General features: G+C 33.4%; 2 protein-coding genes across 6 annotated transcripts; both read right to left on the bottom strand.

Annotated features, from left to right (window-relative positions):
* Positions 1–259: 259 nt before the first annotated feature.
* LOC130995316 (70 kDa peptidyl-prolyl isomerase-like) lies at positions 260–8,789 on the bottom strand. 5 transcript variants are annotated; one of them, XM_057920555.1, is made up of 13 exons: positions 8,321–8,789; positions 7,558–7,647; positions 6,766–7,023; positions 6,586–6,666; positions 6,417–6,497; positions 4,468–4,662; positions 2,480–2,569; positions 1,991–2,166; positions 1,505–1,627; positions 1,279–1,425; positions 927–1,054; positions 710–830; positions 260–555 (listed from the first exon to the last, which is right to left on the bottom strand). In XM_057920555.1, the coding sequence occupies exons 1-13, from the start codon at positions 8,517–8,519 to the stop codon at positions 463–465; spliced, it is 1,782 nt and encodes a 593-aa protein (XP_057776538.1). In that variant the 5' UTR covers positions 8,520–8,789; the 3' UTR covers positions 260–462. The 5 variants fall into 5 exon arrangements, with proteins under 5 accessions (XP_057776538.1, XP_057776542.1, XP_057776540.1 ...); XM_057920559.1 differs by having other exon boundaries at positions 7,558–7,652; positions 8,321–8,462; XM_057920557.1 differs by lacking the exon at positions 4,468–4,662 and having other exon boundaries at positions 8,321–8,747.
* Positions 8,790–11,563: 2,774 nt separating this feature from the next.
* Positions 11,564–12,064, bottom strand: LOC130993837 (uncharacterized). Its single transcript, XM_057918874.1, has one exon. It carries the CDS (start codon positions 12,062–12,064, stop codon positions 11,564–11,566), a length of 501 nt encoding a protein of 166 aa, XP_057774857.1.
* Between the last annotated feature and the right edge of the window lie 6,498 nt (positions 12,065–18,562).

Genomic DNA, 18,562 nt, shown 5'->3' with positions numbered 1-18,562 from the left:
GTAGGACGGAGGGAGTATTATATTTAAATTTTTAATTAGCAATTTGATCTATTTGATTCTATAACTATAGTAAAACCTCTTTAAAATAATATTCAAATAAACTAATAAATTTCTTTGATCCCGACTTATGTCAGTTTAAAAATTCATGAATTTTAATAAATCGAGTGTATATCACTTTCAAACTCTCTCTCAAATATTCAAACTGTCTAACGCAATTTTATTTAAAAAAAAATAAAAAATACCATCAACATTATGTGAATTGATTGTGAGAAAAAGTAGCAAGCTTCTATAAAATATGAACACATGGATATACAGTGAATATATCTACAAGTCGACAGAAAGTCCCCGCTCAGCATCAAACAGAACGGACCTTTATCCAGTTAAGTATGACAATCAATATTTGAAGATTACAAATATTTCTCATAAAATCAAGTTTCATGTCCAGTCTCGGAGAGAAGTGGATTAACAGCTATATTTTTTAGTTTCCAATATCATTGCTGCAGTACTTTCATCCAGCATACTGGTATCCTTGTCGTCCTTGGCTGTCTTCAACCTCTGCAAAACACCGAAAATAAACATTTTTACAAGTTCAAACAATAGGCTCAGAATCTCACTTTTATGATTAACAGATTCCAACGCGAATTCAGCATGAGTAATACCATTTTTACAAGGACTATGATCAGCTATTTGATGAGAAACAGCAACTTACCTTTTCAGCAATACAAGCATCTTCCGATTTTGATGAAAACATCGCTCTGTAGAGCTTTGCATCTTGCTTATTGTTCTGTGCTTGAAGTTGCTTAAGATTCTTCTGCATCAACCACACCTCCCTGAAAATCACCGTCGAAGCAGGATTGTGAAGGGGGCTTTTGCATCATAAGGGGCTAATATTATCAAAATCAAATCTCAGTCGTATATATATATACCTGTTCTGAGGATCTACTTCTAAGGCCTTCTTAATGTCCAGCTCAGCCAAAAGTAGTTCTGCAACGCCCATGTAAGCCTGAGCTCTCCTGTACAAAGCTTTCACATTGCAAGATTCTGCATTTAGGATCTGCACACAATCACAAAATCAAGAATGTTAAATCATAATTTAGCTGCCTAAGTGTGAATAAAGAGAAGAGAATCATTGATAAAACATTCGGGAAATTCTCAATGTTTGAGGGTTCAAACAAGTACCAGAGACAAAGTCTTTTGTAAGTCCATAACAATTGTGCACGAACTTATGGCTCATAGATTTAGTTTCATTCTACTAGACTAAGTAGATAGTATCATTACCTTTGAGCACAGATCGATCGCTTCCCTGAAATTATTCAGTTTTAGACAACAAGCTGCACCGTTTGACCAGCAAGATAACATCAAAGGTTTAACTATTTTCTCATCATCATCTGTGTAAGGTACATCTTGGCTGACGTAATCAACCGCCTGATTGACAAAGAAGACGAAGAACTTGAAGATTCAACCGCATTTTTTATTTTCTACCATAGCAAATAGCCTGACATACCTTTTCATATTTCTTTGCAGCTCGTTGGTATTTTCCAATTTTAAAGAGTTGATTGCCTTCTTCTTTCCTCCGGACAGCTGCCTCAATCCTCTCTGGAGTACTCAATTCCCAAGGTGCTTTCTCCTTTTTACATGAAATTGATCATTAATAGACAACATTTTATAGAGACTGCAAGAAATGATCTACAACATGGTACAAGCACAGAAAAATACTAGCTATCATTCTGTCGCACAATCACATTATTTGAATTACCGGTGGTAACTGATAGACAAATGAAAGTACAACAAAAACCTAAGAATGCAGCAGAGTTCCTTTCAAGTAACCATCCTAGAAGTTAACCAGGGAAGAAAACTAACAATCAGTATTACAAGTAACTAGTCAAGGTAGAAATATATTAGATTGTCATCTGAATTCCAAAACAAGCCTACATCATGTCTCATTTAAACAATGTTCCCAGAGGCTCTCTACCTAAAATATGAAAATTACCCTGATGAAATCCAGCATTTCAACTTCATACAGTATGGTTGATGATGGTTGAACAGAAGAAAGATCCATCTTTACTTCTGTGCTTCCAACTCCATACTCGGGTGATATTGTTATCAACGCACATTCGTTTTTCTTCATTGTGCTTACAGCTCGGTCAAGTCCAGCAACCACTTGTTCTGCCGCCAATTAAAAGGAAGTCAAATTTCCATATCCCTATATGAATGGAACAAAAACACTCTGTAAAGCATAAAGCATATGGCATCCTTATCGCCTAATGTGAGTTCAATAGGAGTTTAGGCATAAATTTTTGCAATTCTGCTATTGGAGTTTCAAGGGCACTCGCAGCATATTAGAGTAATACAATGCATCCTTGCTGGATACTTATGTATTATGTTCTGTTATAAACAGATCCATGTGTGGCAAACAGCAAACTCATAGAAAAGTAAACTGGGTTAATGAATATACTGGAATTATTTGTGGCATACCAACCTTCATCAGTGATGAACTGCAATGGCTGCTCATCATCAAAACCTTTTCTCTCAAACACAGTACCATCCTCTAGCATAGCAGTGTACCTAACTGCGAAGTTGGAAGCATATAGTACATGTCATGAACTCAAGATCAAGAAGCTGCAGCAAGTTATTACTGAAACTCACATGTCAGTAGAAATAAAATGAGAATTTTATCATAACTGAAAAGCCAAAGTATTTTTACAGTTGTTGAAATGGAAGTATGAAGATGGAATTAGGAACTTATTTATTTAACACATTATACAGGGAACCAATACCCTTTCAGAAGCTGATTGGTCCATCCTTTACAAATATGAGAACAAAAGAACATTCCCCATTCAAGTTCTTTTCCAGCTTAGGTCCTCCCTTGCTCAACCACTATAGGAGTGTTTACCATTTGGATGAACAAGCAAACAGACCACAAAATTTAAAAATACAGACCATATTTGGGAAAAGAAATCCTCATAAATTTCAGTTAGTACTCCCTCCGTTCACGAAGATTGTATTTTTTCCTTTTCTGAAAACTATCCCTAATATTTCAAACCCCATCCACACTCAATATTTACAAAATACCCAACCATTTAATCATCTACATTGGTGGGTCCCTTTCTCCACTCAATTTTGGTGGACCCTCTTCTACACTTTATACACATCTTTCAATTATTTATTAAAACCCATGCCCTCCACTCTACCATACAATCTTCGTTGACGGAGGGAGTATTAATTATTGATCTCTTTATAAAATTCAACTTTAGATGGTGAGAAGCCATTTAGTGGACAAGCAAACAACCCTTACTCAAACATGCTATTTGGTGACTTATATTTGATCAGAAGGTTCATGCTAATAAGAGACGGCTATAAATATTTATGAAACAAAATGTTAAGAGAAATTCTATAAAAAAAAAACTGATGTTTATGTTTTGCCAGGTTAATGTCAAGGATGAGACCTTATACCCCACAGTCAATAAGTTAGCAGTTACAAACTCTCCAAAATATCAGGATTGGTACAGACATCTAGTACAATTTTCCAAACAATTTGTCCTATAAGGAAGAAAATTAACCAATTTTACTGAGTTTTCAGGAATTTCAGCCAAACAATACCAGCCAGCAAGAACGGACGCACACTATGCACCATGGGGACACGTGCCCAATATTTTCTAAATTTTTGTTTACTAATTATATATATATATATATATGTCAATATATATTTAATTAAAATACATAATAAATAAGTAAACTTTTAAACCTTCAATCCCCAATAAATATATACTTAATTTGAAAGGGTATTTTCTGCAATAAATATCATAAAGAGTTGTCTACACGAATCGAATAGGAGATAAATGGATAAATGATAGTTTGATTATATATATTGAAAAGTATATTTTTGATAGTCAATTATGCAAATTTTTCAGTCAATGAAACTTGTAGATTTTAATAGTATTAGACTAGAATTATTACGTAATAATTTCTTTAAACATATTTTATATTTATAGTGTGCTTATATTTTGTGCCCCCACAATAAAAAATTTCTGAATCCGTCCCTGCCAGCCAGGTTGTATTTGGCTGTGCTACACCAGCCCAATTATTTCCCATGACGTTATGCCCAAATCAGGCCTGCTTGTTTGGGCCCTTAGACTATATTAGTTTTCTTGAAATAGTCCAACAAGCTTGAGTGGAATACACATTATTGTAAAGCTTCCTGGATAGGAGGGCAAGAATAAGTACAGCATGAATTCAGAACTTTGTACCATGAGAGGCAATTCCCAAACTGGAAGATCTCTAAAAGACATTTCCAAACTATTGTCTTTTTCACAACAAATACAATTAATATTGGAGGAATCTCTCTGAGGGAAGTTCTACTTTATTATTTTTGGCAAATAAGTAAATATTCTCTAGGGTAAACTCACAAAACTGATTGCAATCTTAGACAAGATCTTTAAAAGGACTGATAGGATCTCAAATACTTACTAGTAACAGTAGCACCTTCATTAGCTGTGACTGTGCCTTCACCTTCCTTCAAGACCTTCTTTTTAACTTTCAAGTCACCGGTAACATCTATCACCGGCTTCATTGAAAGTAACTTGACAAAGATGCTCAGAACAGAATCAGGTGGGATGGCAGGAAGCTCATTGTTTAATTTGTTACCCTTCTGCCCAAAGGCATCTGAAGTAATTAGATGAATAGGATGATATCAATTATTAAATACAATCCTTGATACATCAGGGTGATAAAGAAATATTTTATAAATTATAAATTAAACTTAGAATCAATTTCATCTCTATAATACAGATAGACTCAGAATCATCATAGCTTGACAAATATAACTATGAGAAAATGAATTTGCTATGTGGTAAAAAACATAGAAGAGATGCCAGTATAACCTTCACTGAAAATTCATATGATAAATGGCACTCTAGGTGCCATTGTTACTGATAACAAACTACATACATGTCCCCTGTAAATACATTAAAACTCTCAATTTTTTTTGCAAAGACAACTTACACAATATTTTTCAATTATATTTTCTCAAAAGATGATATCCATACCTTTAGACGAGGGTCATTATTAGACAAAGATCAATGCTTCTACAGATTGGAACAAAAAACTTGTATCAGATAATGAGCATACTGTCCAAGGGCAAATCAGAATTCTCTTCTTCTGGGAGAGGCCCATCTTTATCTTTGTAAGGGCAGTTTAGACTTCTGATATAGTGAAGGAAAAGATGTAAAAGTATAAATATTTGCAAGTTGATAGTGCCTTGTCTTATAGTGCATCTCCAAGAAACATGGTGCAACTGTTTGTCTAGTACTTTGAAAACAGTATATTGATTTGTATTAGTACTTCAAAGAAATTTATTCCCATTAGAGCTCTCCAGCGGGAATTTGCTTTCAACACACAAAAAGTACGAGGACTGAGGACAGACCAACGAAGCTAGCCAAATAGCATTAAGTACAGATTGAAGCTTGTGCTTGCACAATTTCAACCATATTACAGTCCTGTTTCTGTGGTTAAACTACTAAATGTAATTTATTCGCAATCTAGTTATCCAAGTACTCTAAGGGCTCCCAAACCACCTTGCGGAAACAAAAAAGACCTTTTTAGCATATTTAAAGCAACAACAATCCTCTTACCATCACTTCAGCTATATTAATTAGAGAGGCTTCAATCTCCAACAACTTTTAGTGGTCGAGAAGGACAAAGTTCAGCATCCAAAAGTCTAAAATAATTTCACTTTTATTACATTCAAGTCTAAATATAGATAAAAAAATACTATTAAGAAGACCCTATAAGGATCAAAATATCATTCAAAGAGAGGAGGATGTTAAAATAAACCACAGAAATCCAGATTATCCAGTCAGTTTCATCCTCAAAATTCTGATGTGGGGAATAGCATCAAGATGATGAGAAAATATTAACAATTGAAAATGCTGCTTTTCTTGTGCAGTAGTAATGCGTGAACATATGCAGCAATAAAAGTAGTAGGCAAAAAGTAACTTCAACACTCTATATGTCATAGTAACATATGAGCTACAAAGAAAGATCTTATGGTCCTGCCAATATTTGATAAGTGCAACATAACAAACATTCTTGAGGTTTGATAATCTTCAATGACAAGATCTTCTACCCAATTCTCCTAAGAAATACTGCCAAATACATTCATGTCTCTCGTAAGTTCGTAACATTTTCCGAATAATACATCTTATTTTTCAATATGATATTTTCCATTCCTTCTCTTAAAGTCTTCTCCAGTATGCTCAAAAGCTATACAAGCACTGACAACTCATGATCTCTCAGTTCCATAATTTACCCAAATTTTCATATATTTGAATATGTAAAATGCTGATCTAGAAGCTCAGACAACAAGACCAGGAAATGGAAAACCTCAGAAAAATAGAAATAGCAATTTGAAAACCTACATTTTGGCTGAACAATCAAATTGGCCCTTTCTCCCCTCTTCATAGTCTTAAGAGCTTTGGTCAATGCAGGACAGAAGTGGCCTAAAAGAAGAGGATTTTTGTTAAAGGAAATAGATTCTCGAGTAATACTTCTGGAAAAGTCAAAAGCAAATTAATGACCACAACATACCATCTTCAACATAAAATTCCATGCCCTCTTCGGGTGTTTCTGCAACAATGGTTCCATCGACCAACATAGCCTTGTAACTAACTAGAAGATATAAAATGCCATTAGAATCAAAGCCAAGTTCATGGGAACATTACAAACATTATCTTTTAAATGAAACTCGAATTAGACAAAAAACAATACCACAAACTTCATCTAATTCACCAGGAGGCCCAATCTGTTCCCCAGTCTCCAATATTTTCTTGATAATTCCACCATCCTTGCAGATATCCACTACAGTAATCCATGATAAAAGTTCTACTTCAAACTGAACAATGGAATTAGAAGGTACGCCAGTTGTTCCTGATACTCCGTATGCTAGTTCTGGATGCAGCATGAAAGATGCAATTTCCCCTTTCCTCATTGTCACAATTCCATGGTCCAGTCCTTTAACTATATTGTCTAAAAAACCAACAGAAAATTTATATATTTCTACATAATCAAAAGAGAGAAATCTTGACTATTATAAACTAACAAAATTAGTAAAAGGAAATTTCTCATTTAACTATATGATTTTTTATGAAGGAGAAACTTAGAGATTGCAATGGAGATAACAGATATAGACCAGCCCTATCAAACTGAAGTCTAAAGGTAAATAGTATTCCCAGCTCAAATTGTTAAAAGAAGGTAAAATGCATTGGAGCATCATGAAAAGGATAAGCAGTTTAAGTAATAAAAAGCAAATAAGAACATTGCACTCATGTCAAAAAAATAAAAATAAAAATAAAGAACCTACTGGTTGTCACTTTCTCATGCAACAAATGCCAAGACATTTAAGACTAATGCCAGATTTTTGTTCTATTTGACATTCAAAGTGAACCATATTAGCAGTGAACATTATTCCACCAGTTGTAATACGTTTTGATTGGGCATTTAGATCTGATGTTTAGCCTTAGTAAATCATACAAGCAAGAACAAAAAGAAAAACTCACTCACCATGTCCAAGCTTGAAAGTTACAGGCTCATTCGTTGTCCTTGTAGACGCAAAAATGCTCCCATCCTCACATAAAGTTCCCACATAGTGAACTATACTTCAAAATACAACACAAAAAAGTTGTAAAAAGAGATGAATAAATTGTATACAACAAGAATGCCACTACAAAGATGGATATCAAAATATCGAACTCAACTAAAAGCTCAAAGTTATAATTTTTAACCTATAGCAAAGTTCTTACATTTTCTACAAAAATCTATCCCTAGTGCAACTGAGAACCCTCACTATTGGAGCTAACCTAATTCTTCATAATGATTTACGTTGCCGAACTTTCCATCCTTAAACAATGGAACTTTAAAACTTTATGAAAAATAGCATAAGAAAAATCTAACAATATAGCAGCTTCAGCAAAACCATTCATCACTGGGATTGAAGGAAACCCAAATTTAGCCTATAACCCACTCATACAAGAAAACATCGGGAAACAAAGAAAGAAAGAAAACTTGATTTTCACTAGAGGTGCAAGAAAATAATTTATAATCAGCAACACTCAGCAGAGGTAAAATGCTAACAGTAACTCCGGGCGGTAATGTAGTCAGTTCCAACAGCTTCAAATACACAGAGAACGGAATCATGAGGTTTTGCTATCCTCCAATTCATGAAAATGTAAGCCCTTATTGGCGCAAGCATATGTGCAGCTAAGAGAGTGTAGGCAAAACAGAAAGGATAATCATATAGAGAAATGTCGTGGCGTAGATTGCTTACATGTAACTTCATCACCGAATTGAGGGGACTCCCAATTAACGCCCCTCTTTAAGAGCTTTTTCCTTAGCCCTTTGGAGCCAATTTCTCTCTCTTGGCCGACTTTGAGCGGCGGCGCTGATTCGACCTCTTCGCCCGGCTCTTCTTCGTCGTCGCCGTCTTCTGCGAAGTCTTTAATGTTCGCTTTAGAGAACTCCACCATGCTGCTTCTCTTCTCTCTCAAGTGAAGTTTGAAATGAGGGTTTTAGAATTTCCCCCGTTTTACTTTGGATTTTGATGTCGAGTGCGTATGATTGGAATCGGCCGAGTGGCAATCTGTTCACTGCAGTTTATGTTGTTTCACCATTCACTGCGGAAAAGCTCTTAAAATGACAAAATACCAGAATGGGATTTTGAGTTTACACTTCATTTGTCTTCTTTCTTCTTCTTTTTTTTTAGTTATTTATAACTTTAACTATTACTAGTAAATTTCAGTTTATAGTCTCAACTTTGTTTTATTTTTTATATATCCTGAGAAATTATTTAATTATAACTATAATCAAATCAAAACTGACATTAGCTCTTCTTTATCGAAATTACATATGAAACGTTGACCGATTGCCACAAAATCAAATCCTAATATATTCTACACTAAATGAGATTTTCAACGATATGTAGTTCATCGTCATCGGACCACCAGTGAATTCGAAATCGCGTGTGAAAGTTGGCATCGTTGCACTAACTTTTTTGACAAATTCCGGCTACACCGGTGGTCCGATGACTATGTGCTACCTACTGTTGAAGACCTCTTTTCGTGTAGAATGCATTAGACTATAATTTCGTGGCAATTGATCATTATTTTAACTGTAATTACGATAAAGAATAGGCTACTAACATAATTTTGGTGCAATTATGGCTATAATTAAATTATTTCTCAAATTTCATGCTCTACAAAAAATAAATTAAAGTTAAAGCTATAAATTGAAATTTGTTGAAAATTTAGGCTACAAACTATATTTAACCCTTTTTTTTTTAATATTCCTTTTACTTTTTGAGGGGTTATTTTCTCAATATTCTATCAAACCACTCGATTTTGAGCCAACCCTATCAAGTTGCGACTATATTAATTGCAAGTTAGTTGGATTGAAATTCTTTTGAGTTATAAATTTTTAATCTTAAACTTAAACTTTTGTGTTTCAAGGTAAACCATCCAGCTAGTTGAGCTTTAAAATTTATAAAAAAAATTAACTAATATATTTCTCTTTAAAATTTTATATTTGTAAATATATAAATACACATATAAATAAATGTCATTATCGACTTACATAATAGAGTTACACACATTTTTTTTTCTTAAATGATTAATATTTTCTGATTTTTACATCTAAATATTTTATGTTAAATACTCTCCGTCCGAGTATCTTGAAATATTTTTTTAGGGCACAAGAATTAAGAAAGTAGTGTTTTGGGTATAGGTGAAAAAATGAATAAAGGGTAAAAAATTTATCAAATAAGGAAATGTCTCAAGATAGATGGGACGCTCAAAAACGAAAATGTCTCAAGATAGGTGGGACGAAGGGAGTATTAGATAAAAAAAACACATAGAAGTAAAATGATGAGTATAACTTTTGAATAGTGCCGCTCATCATCAACAACAATAATATTGTTGCCCTAGGTGCTTTTCCATGCCGGACATTTTCACATCTATAAAGATTTCCAACAATTCCTTTCGAAAGGCCAAAAAAGAAGCCAGGCTTACGACCTTTGAGTCTAGTTGCGCATTCCTCATCCTTTTCATAGACCAGGCGAGTTCCCGAGTGTCCATTGTTCTGTGTGTCGGTTGGATGCTAGGCGGCTCTCGTAATTTGGATTACTAAAATTTCTGTGTGCCATGAAAAAAAAGCATGATAATTTACAGATTTTGTATGCATGTATGTACGTAGCTTTGGCTCATGCCTATTGAGTATTTTATACTCACCCCTATATGTGTATATAAATGTGCAGATTGAGCAGAGACGGTGATGAGATGGTGTCAAGCGATCTTTTTGTTTCGTTTGAACACATGTCTTGAACATGCCCCTCCGGTCAGTCCTTCCGCTACGAACACTATTATGTGTAGAGATCACAATAGACTTTATCCGTTGTGATTCTCATATGTAAATTACACCTTGTAGTTCGTAATGATCCTTTCAGGTTTATAAAGAGTGACTTCTAGCTTCATGCATTCGAGTTTTTTTTTTTTTCGGTTCAGAGCAAATATTCGATCCAACTTTATAAATTTATTCCCTTTCTTTATTCTCGTTTCTTAATTTCCTCCCTTGGTCATGGTTCCCTGGATTAGCTATCCTCGGTTAAGCCCGGTCATGACAGGATTGCGCCTCCCATTAATGAAATCAATAGAATTTGAAATCTCTCTATGCTTAGTAGCCATATCATAAGTGGATTTTCCCCACTAAAGGTTCAAAATTGATCAAATTATGAGAAAAAAACACCAAACACATCACAATTGAATATTTCTTATAATTAATATCTAGTGGGGGAAGAAATTTCTCAGCAGCAGAAACTAATTAAATTAAATAACTCTAGCAAGTTAACACGGAGTATTACATAATTAAACAAAACTAATGCAAGCTTGACCTTTATCATTGATCTCTCTCATAAGTGACCAATAATATTCAATTGCATCCTACAAAGTGTCACGATAGCAATTTCATAACAAAATCCTAATTATTTTCATTTAGGCCTTCCAATCCTAATTATACGATCGTTTAAAAAGGATGGATTCGGATTCAATTGTGCACTGTGTTGAATAAACTAGTATTTACTTTATGCGGTGGTTATTAGCGTAGGTGGATAAAAATATACTATAGTCCAATTTAATATTTTGTTAGAATGGATATTAATTGAATTAAGCTTTGATATTCTAAATCTCTTAATAAATTCTACAATTTGAACTAACTTACTAGCTTAATTCATTTTAAATAATAATAATTAAAAAAAAAGTAAAGTTAGAGAAATCCTAGTAATGAAAATAAAAATATCTAACCATATATATTTACAGTACTGAACAATAAGCGCGCCTCCAAATATAACAATAAATACATTTGCATATGTTAATGCACAATCTGCCCACTGTTGATGGACGACATAATTAACATTGACATAAAAGTAATTAAATTGGAGAAATTCCCATACTCCTATTGATGCTATATTAATTTCCAAAAATAGCAAGAAAAAATTGGCAACCCCAAAGTCGAGATAAAAACATCAAAACGATGTTCTGGCCACAGCATGACTTTTGCTTCTTGGATACTTGAATTCATTTTTCTTATCAACAATTGTATGATTAAAATTATTATTACCAATTTTAATATCTTCACCAAAATAGCCGATTGGCCTGTCTTCATCAATTCTTCCCATGGCGACGCTGATGCTTCTCGGCGGCAAGGCCCGCGGCCCGGCCTTGGCCTTCCGCTCCTGCTTGAGGTAGGCGTGGAGATCAACTCCACTACCGCCAATGCTCCGGGCCGACGCGGCCCGAACCAGCTCCCGGTAGTCGGCGTCGTCGTCGTGGTGGGACCGCGACGAGGCGACGCTGAAGCTCCTCGGCAGGGTCCCGCCCTGCGACGAACTCTGCAACCCTATGGCGTTCGAACTCGCGCAGTCGAGCATGCTTCGAACGTACAAATCTCGGGCCCTGCAGAGGGCCCGATATGGACTACTGATTATGCGCACAAACATGTTCTTTTGCCTAGCTTTTGTATTCATCTCTCTGTGTTTTTTTACTTGGAAGAAGAAGAAGAAGAAGTGAAATGTACATAAATGGTTGTAACTTGTAGGTGGAAGGTTTTGGAAGATATATAAGCCTATCTTTTTTCCAAGTTTTGGTTTGAAAATAATGAAAACAAATAATTTTCTATAGATGGATAAACTTGAATGCCAACTTGACTGTATTATTAAATGCAAATAAAAAAGTATTTAAAATACACTAAATCATCTGCGTGTATCCCAAAATTAATAAGTATACGTTTAATAATATCTAAGCAATATATATATACCTAATTAATTTTTTAATTTTATATTCTAATTTAATTAATTAATATCTGTAAAATATTAAAATCATTAGCTCTTGTTGATTTTGTGCGAAATGAGTTAAGTGGGCATCCATGAGCATTTTCTTATAAAACAATTAACCATATATTAGTTTTAAAAAAAAAACTTGAACGTTGAAATTTGAATTTGAATTTGTTCGAATCAATATTTACAAACTCACTATGTTATTAAAAATACTTTATTTATAAAATTATTCTTTGATTTTTTTTAGAAAAAAACACATGGATGACATTTGGATGTCATAGGGACTTATTTCACTAAGCTAGTAAGAATTAATAATTTGGTCATTCAATACTTAACGAATATTATGATACATAATTGAACGTTCGGATATTGTTCAAATATTATTAAAAATATAAAATATTTTAATTAAAATACACACGAATAATTTGGAATATATTTAACATAAAAGATACAATCAAGTACACACATAATAGCATCTGTTGAACTGCATTTATTTATTTATTCATTTGTTTGCCTTTATTTTGTAGATAGTGCGTGTTTTTTCTGTTTCACATATTAAGAAAATAAAAAAAGAGAGGAAAAATTCATAGGGCGCCGACTAATTAAGAATTAGGGGGGTCAGAGCAGCCCAAGGTGTGGATTAAAATAGGTGTGCGTGTGCCAAAATTGAATGATAAAAGAATAATATTAACAGGAATTGAATTCCTTGATTAATATTGTCAATGGTTTGACTTGGTGCGTGGCTTTCATGATGCCTAACATTCGTCACCACATGGAACTTGGAAAAAAGATTATATTTGTCATATGCAAATTGCTAATATCTTATTATAATTTCATGTAATTCTCTTTATTTCTTTAAGTATTTCATCTAATATTTTAAGATCAGAAGTTGATGGGCGAAATGGAAGTATTATTAGTACGAATTTAAGACAGATGGAAATTCTAACTGATTGAGGAGGTTGGTAATTGCATTTAAGTGGAATTAGGCAAGTTTGAAAATTAAGGTGAGTTGATGTGATGTTGCGTGTTATCATTAATTATATCATTAATACTTGATAAGTTCATATTATTGCGCCACACGAACAGATTATTAAGCTTTACGTACGTGTGACTTTGTCTGCTTTCCTAATCGCTAGAAGTTATTTAATTTAATATTTGAGAAAATTAGGTGCAAGAGTGTTGGAAGTTTGAAGAGTATTGTGTGAAACACACGTTAATTAATATGTACATTTTTAATTAATGAGACGAAATTTTAGTTAGTCAAGTATGATAACAAATAGTACTAAGTAATTTTAAATTTTTAATCGTGGACTCGCATACGGATTTTCTTTTTAACTTCTATATACGAGTGAAAAATGAATCAATTGAGAATAATTAATCAAATGTAGTGAAAAATGAAAATGAATTTGAATATCAGATATTTAAATCTCATAGTTGAGATTAATTTATTCAAATTTATCATATAAAATGAAAATAATGAATAAATCAATATAAATATATAAATAATTCAATATAAATGTACAAATAAGTCGTTGGTCATATATGAATAGGTCAAATCTGGGCTCGAATCTTAATAGGGGCAAAAATTTCACCATATTAACTGAAGTGAATACATTATCCATGCATTGCAATCAGCTTATTCGGTCATGGCTTGCACGCTAGAGGGAGTTTGGTGCGGTGCGTACGTGGACACATAACGTGGCAGAGAGCGGACACGCAATGCAAAGGTGGCAGCGGTTGCACCACGTGGCACATAGGTGGCGACAGTTGACGTACAAGTGGCACACGTTTGACCGAGAGTCAGAGGACGCACTTGATTGGTCCATACCGCATGCACATGTTCGGTGCCTAAACCACCCTGCACCTCTTCTTCACCAACAGACACCTTCTGACTAAAAATTTAGGTCCTCTTTGACCATTTCGTTCAGCATATTATTTCGAATGTATTCAAATTATCTATCATATTTTGCATATAGTTCGAGTCATAGAGCATTACTCAGTTCTGAATTTTGAGTATTTTGTTGAAACTTTGAGCCTGTGGTGTGCAACAAATCGAGTTCACCATGAGTTGTTGTATCATAGAGGCATTTGCTGTCGAACCGCATGCATCCCACATTCTATAATTTTTTTTATGATTTTATAATTTATTAAAATTCAAAAAAATAGTTTTCTTTATATTTTTATGTCTCGATATTATGTGTAGGGGAATTCAGGAGTCCTTACACATAGATTAGATTTTAATAATTAATTGAGTTGATGACAAATATTTATTTATTTATTTTATATTTAATTGGGTCTTCGGATGAGTTTAACTTACAATATATATATATATATATAGGGTGCGGTTATAGTGAGAACCACACTTATCGTGAGAACATAAGAACCATTAAAATCAATGCATCTACTATATAAATTAATGCATTCGCTATTAAATTTAATGCATCCGAAAGTAATAAAAATTTTGCTTCCTTCAGGATTCGAACCCAGAATCTGCATTCATCCACCAAGATGATGCATCCACCGTAGATCTTGATGATCGAATGGCTTAAAATGGTTCTCTGTTCTAATTTTATTTAGTGGTTCTCTCCCTATATATATATATATATATATATATATATATATATATATATATATTTGAGCCTTGATTTGTGTTAACGAGCTAGGCTTATTTAACCTTATCTGATTAAATATATGATAAATAGTTATAGTAATAGCGGGTTCACAGAAACAATTTAGATAATTTTTATAAAAATAAGCGGTTCCTACCGATGAGAACGTGTGAAAAATCGTTCCATTATTTCTCTTCTTTTCTAAAGATTTGCATAGACGGTTTCACCAATAAATCGTCTAAAATTTCTCATTCTCCAACTTTTATTCTCTACTATTTTCTTCTTCTTTTAACATCGTTCAGAAACTCTCAAAATCTTATCTACTTAAGTTCTTCAAGAATTCAAGATTCAAAGGTTCATCTAGTTATGAAGATTATTAAGATTATTGTCAGGAATCAAGAATTCTTGTAAGGTTTCAAGTTTTGTTTATAAATTTAAACTCTTTTTTTTCCCCATTCCGTAGAGATGTCAAACCAAAATTTAAATACAAGACCAAATCAGATTAATTTGTCTTGCTATCACCCTTATGATTTATCTTTTATTTTAATTTTAACTTTATCCATTTATGAATTATTTAATTTTAATTTCCTCTTTTGGTTTTTTCTTTTTCAAAAATTCAATCCGTCTTGGTCAAGACGGTTAATCTCCTTTTCTATTTTCTTTTTTGGTTTAATTAGCCGTTTGAGTAAATGGAATTATTATGTTTGTTAAAAAAATTCAACTTCGGACAAAAAGGGAGAGATTCTAAGCTTTTGTTTATTTCCTACAGCATATATATATATATATATATATATATATATATATATATATAGGGAGTGGTTCAATTGAGAAGCTCAAATGTGTTGAGAAGTTGAGAAGCAATGTAATAGATGAACATGTTAGTACATTTTGATGAACATGATAATTAGACCCTATATCAATAAATTATTTGAACATACCAAATATAACTGACGAACATACGAATCTATTTAATTTGTTAAAAAATACGTCACCGCCAATGATCGAACCCCAGATCAAACTCGTGTTCATAAAAACTAATTGGCATGTTCATCTATTAAATTGCTTCTCAACTTCTCAACACATTTGAGCTTCTCAATATAACCTAACCCTATATATATATATGAATGGGATCATATAGATCTCAATGCTTATAATAGATCCATAGATCCAAATCTTGACCACACATTTATGACATGTGGCGCATCAAGATGGTGACACGTGGCAAGGAGCTTCCAAGCATTCCAAGGCAAAATCTGGAGGGGTAAAATTGGAATGTAATTTTCGGATTTAATAATTAAAAAAATATATATTCTTTTAGATTTTCTCAAAATAAATATATTTTAAATGCATATAGTTTCACACAAAGATGCATAAAGTTTTAACATGAAATGCATAACTTTGAACAGAAAAATGCATTTAATTTTTCCAATTTTGGTATTTTCACCACCCCACCCCATACCACCCCCCCAATCCAGCCCACACCACCCCCCAACCCTCCCCATCCATTACCACCCCCCAAAAATAGGCATGTTTCACATGCATATAAAATCAAACAATAATGCATAAAGTTTTCACATAAAAATGCATTAAATTATACAAAAAATGCATTTCATTTTAATAAATCTGGTAGTTTCGCCACCCACCCCTGCCCCACCCCCACCCCACCCACCCCCCCCACCCCCACCCCCCAATTTTTTTTTCAAAAACTGATTTTCTGATTGCTGGCCCACCCCCCCCACCCCCCCAATGGTCAGAAAATCAGTTTTTGAGAAAATAATAAAAAAAAATTGTGGGGGGTGGGTGGGTGGGGGGGTGGGGGTAGGGGTGGGTCAGTGGTCAGAAAATCAGTTTTTAAAAAAAGAAAAAAAAAAATTGTGGGGGGTGGGGGGGTGGGTGGGGGTGGGGTTCTGGGGTGGGGTGGGGTGGGGTTCAGGGGTGTGGGGGGTGGGGTGAAATCTTATGCATTTTTATATGAAACTTTATGCATTTTTATATGAAAGTTCATGCATTCTCGTATGAAACTTTATGCATCTAAAGTATACCTATTTTGAGAAAATCTAATTTTTTTTTCTTTTTTTTTATTTCGAAAATTACATTCCAATTTTACCCCTCTCCAGATTTTGCCTTGAAATGCCTTGTCACGTGTCACCATCTTGATGCGCCACATGTCATAAATGTGTGGTCTAGATTTGGATCTACGGATCTATTATAAGCATAGGGATCCACCGGAACCCAACCCTATATATATATATATATATATATATATAGGGGAAGGCTAAAATAAGAACGTTTCTTAAAATATAAATTAGGAACCATTTTCAGCCCTTAGATCATCAAGATCTACGGTTGATTCATCACCTTGTTGGATAAATTCATGATCCTGAGTTCGAATCCCAAAGGTAGCAAAAAATTATTTTTCGCAATTCATGCCTTTATTCAGTTTATTCATGCGTGTTATACATAAAATTCATGCATTTTTGCTGGTTCGTAATTCTTAAAATAAGGGTGGTTTATTGAATAACCGCCCCCTATATATATATATATATATATATATATATAGGTGGGCTACCGTGAGAACACATGTTAAAATAAAAAATAAGAGCAATTTTCAATGTATGAATTCTATGTTGAACACGTATGAATTCGGTGTATAAAAGTATGAATTGTTAAAAATAAATTTTTGCTACCTTTGGGATTCGAACTCAGAATCATAAATACATCCAACATGGTTACGAATCAATAGATCTTAATGATCTAAGGGCTGAAAATGATTCTTATTTTATATCTTAAAAAGTGTACTTATTTTAGCCCTCCCTATATATATATATATAAATATATATATATATAAACGTAATATTAAAAAAATTAAAAAGTGAATATTATTGTTAAAAAAGTTTCTGAAAAATTAATACTATCGTTAAAAAAAAAATAATACTCCATCTGTTCTACTTCAAGTGTCTTGTTTTCCTTTTTGGGTCGTCCCACTTCAAATGTCTTATTTCCCTTTATGAAAAATATTATTCTAAAAAAGTAAAAATTATTGGGGTCACATTAATTTTTTTAACTCTACACCACACCATTTAATAATCTAATTAATATTTTTCTAAATAACTGTGTCAAGAAGAAACAAAACGTTTGAAGTGGGACGTAGGGAGTATTAACTATGAATTAATGATCGATTGTAAAAGAATAAATAATAATATTAATATTAAGTATTACGCACCAGTTCTTGGGACGAATGATACGAAAGAACCCCATTTGTACCAATCGATTCAAGTGTTGCATGTTTTCTCTTGAGACGAATGATACGAAAGAACTCTTTCATACCAATCATTCCAAAATCTGTGGCGCGGCATTCACGAAAGTTGTTAGCCGCCATGCTTTGTGCCCTCGCATAGAAGAAAAAATAAAAAATAAAAAATAAAAACAAAAAAAATCTCTCCTAAAACTTCAGTTCGAATACGATCTTTTTGTCTTAGAAGGAAATTTTCTCTTGGCCACGTGAATCCCCTAAATCGGAGTTATGTACCAAAAATTATGGTAGTTCTATGAAAACTGCCAAAAATTATGGAGGTGACAA

This window comes from Salvia miltiorrhiza, chromosome 7, assembly GCF_028751815.1.
Source record: "Salvia miltiorrhiza cultivar Shanhuang (shh) chromosome 7, IMPLAD_Smil_shh, whole genome shotgun sequence".
NCBI lineage: Eukaryota > Viridiplantae > Streptophyta > Magnoliopsida > Lamiales > Lamiaceae > Salvia > Salvia miltiorrhiza.
Note: the sequence above shows the minus strand (reverse complement) of the source record. Positions and strands in the feature narration are given on the sequence as shown.

Excerpts from the sequence above, each read along its gene's own strand:
- LOC130993837 (XM_057918874.1), bottom strand. The coding sequence starts at position 12,064 with ATGAATACAAAAGCTAGGCAAAAGAACATGTTTGTGCGCATAATCAGT.
- LOC130995316 (XM_057920555.1), bottom strand. The coding sequence starts at position 8,519 with ATGGTGGAGTTCTCTAAAGCGAACATTAAAGACTTCGCAGAAGACGGC. Across the intron at positions 2,167-2,479 it reads GCAGTTCATCACTGATGAAG|AACAAGTGGTTGCTGGACTT; the intron begins GTTGGTATGCCA and ends AATTGGCGGCAG. Across the intron at positions 1,628-1,990 it reads AAATGCTGGATTTCATCAGG|GAGAAAGCACCTTGGGAATT; the intron begins GTAATTTTCATA and ends TCATGTAAAAAG.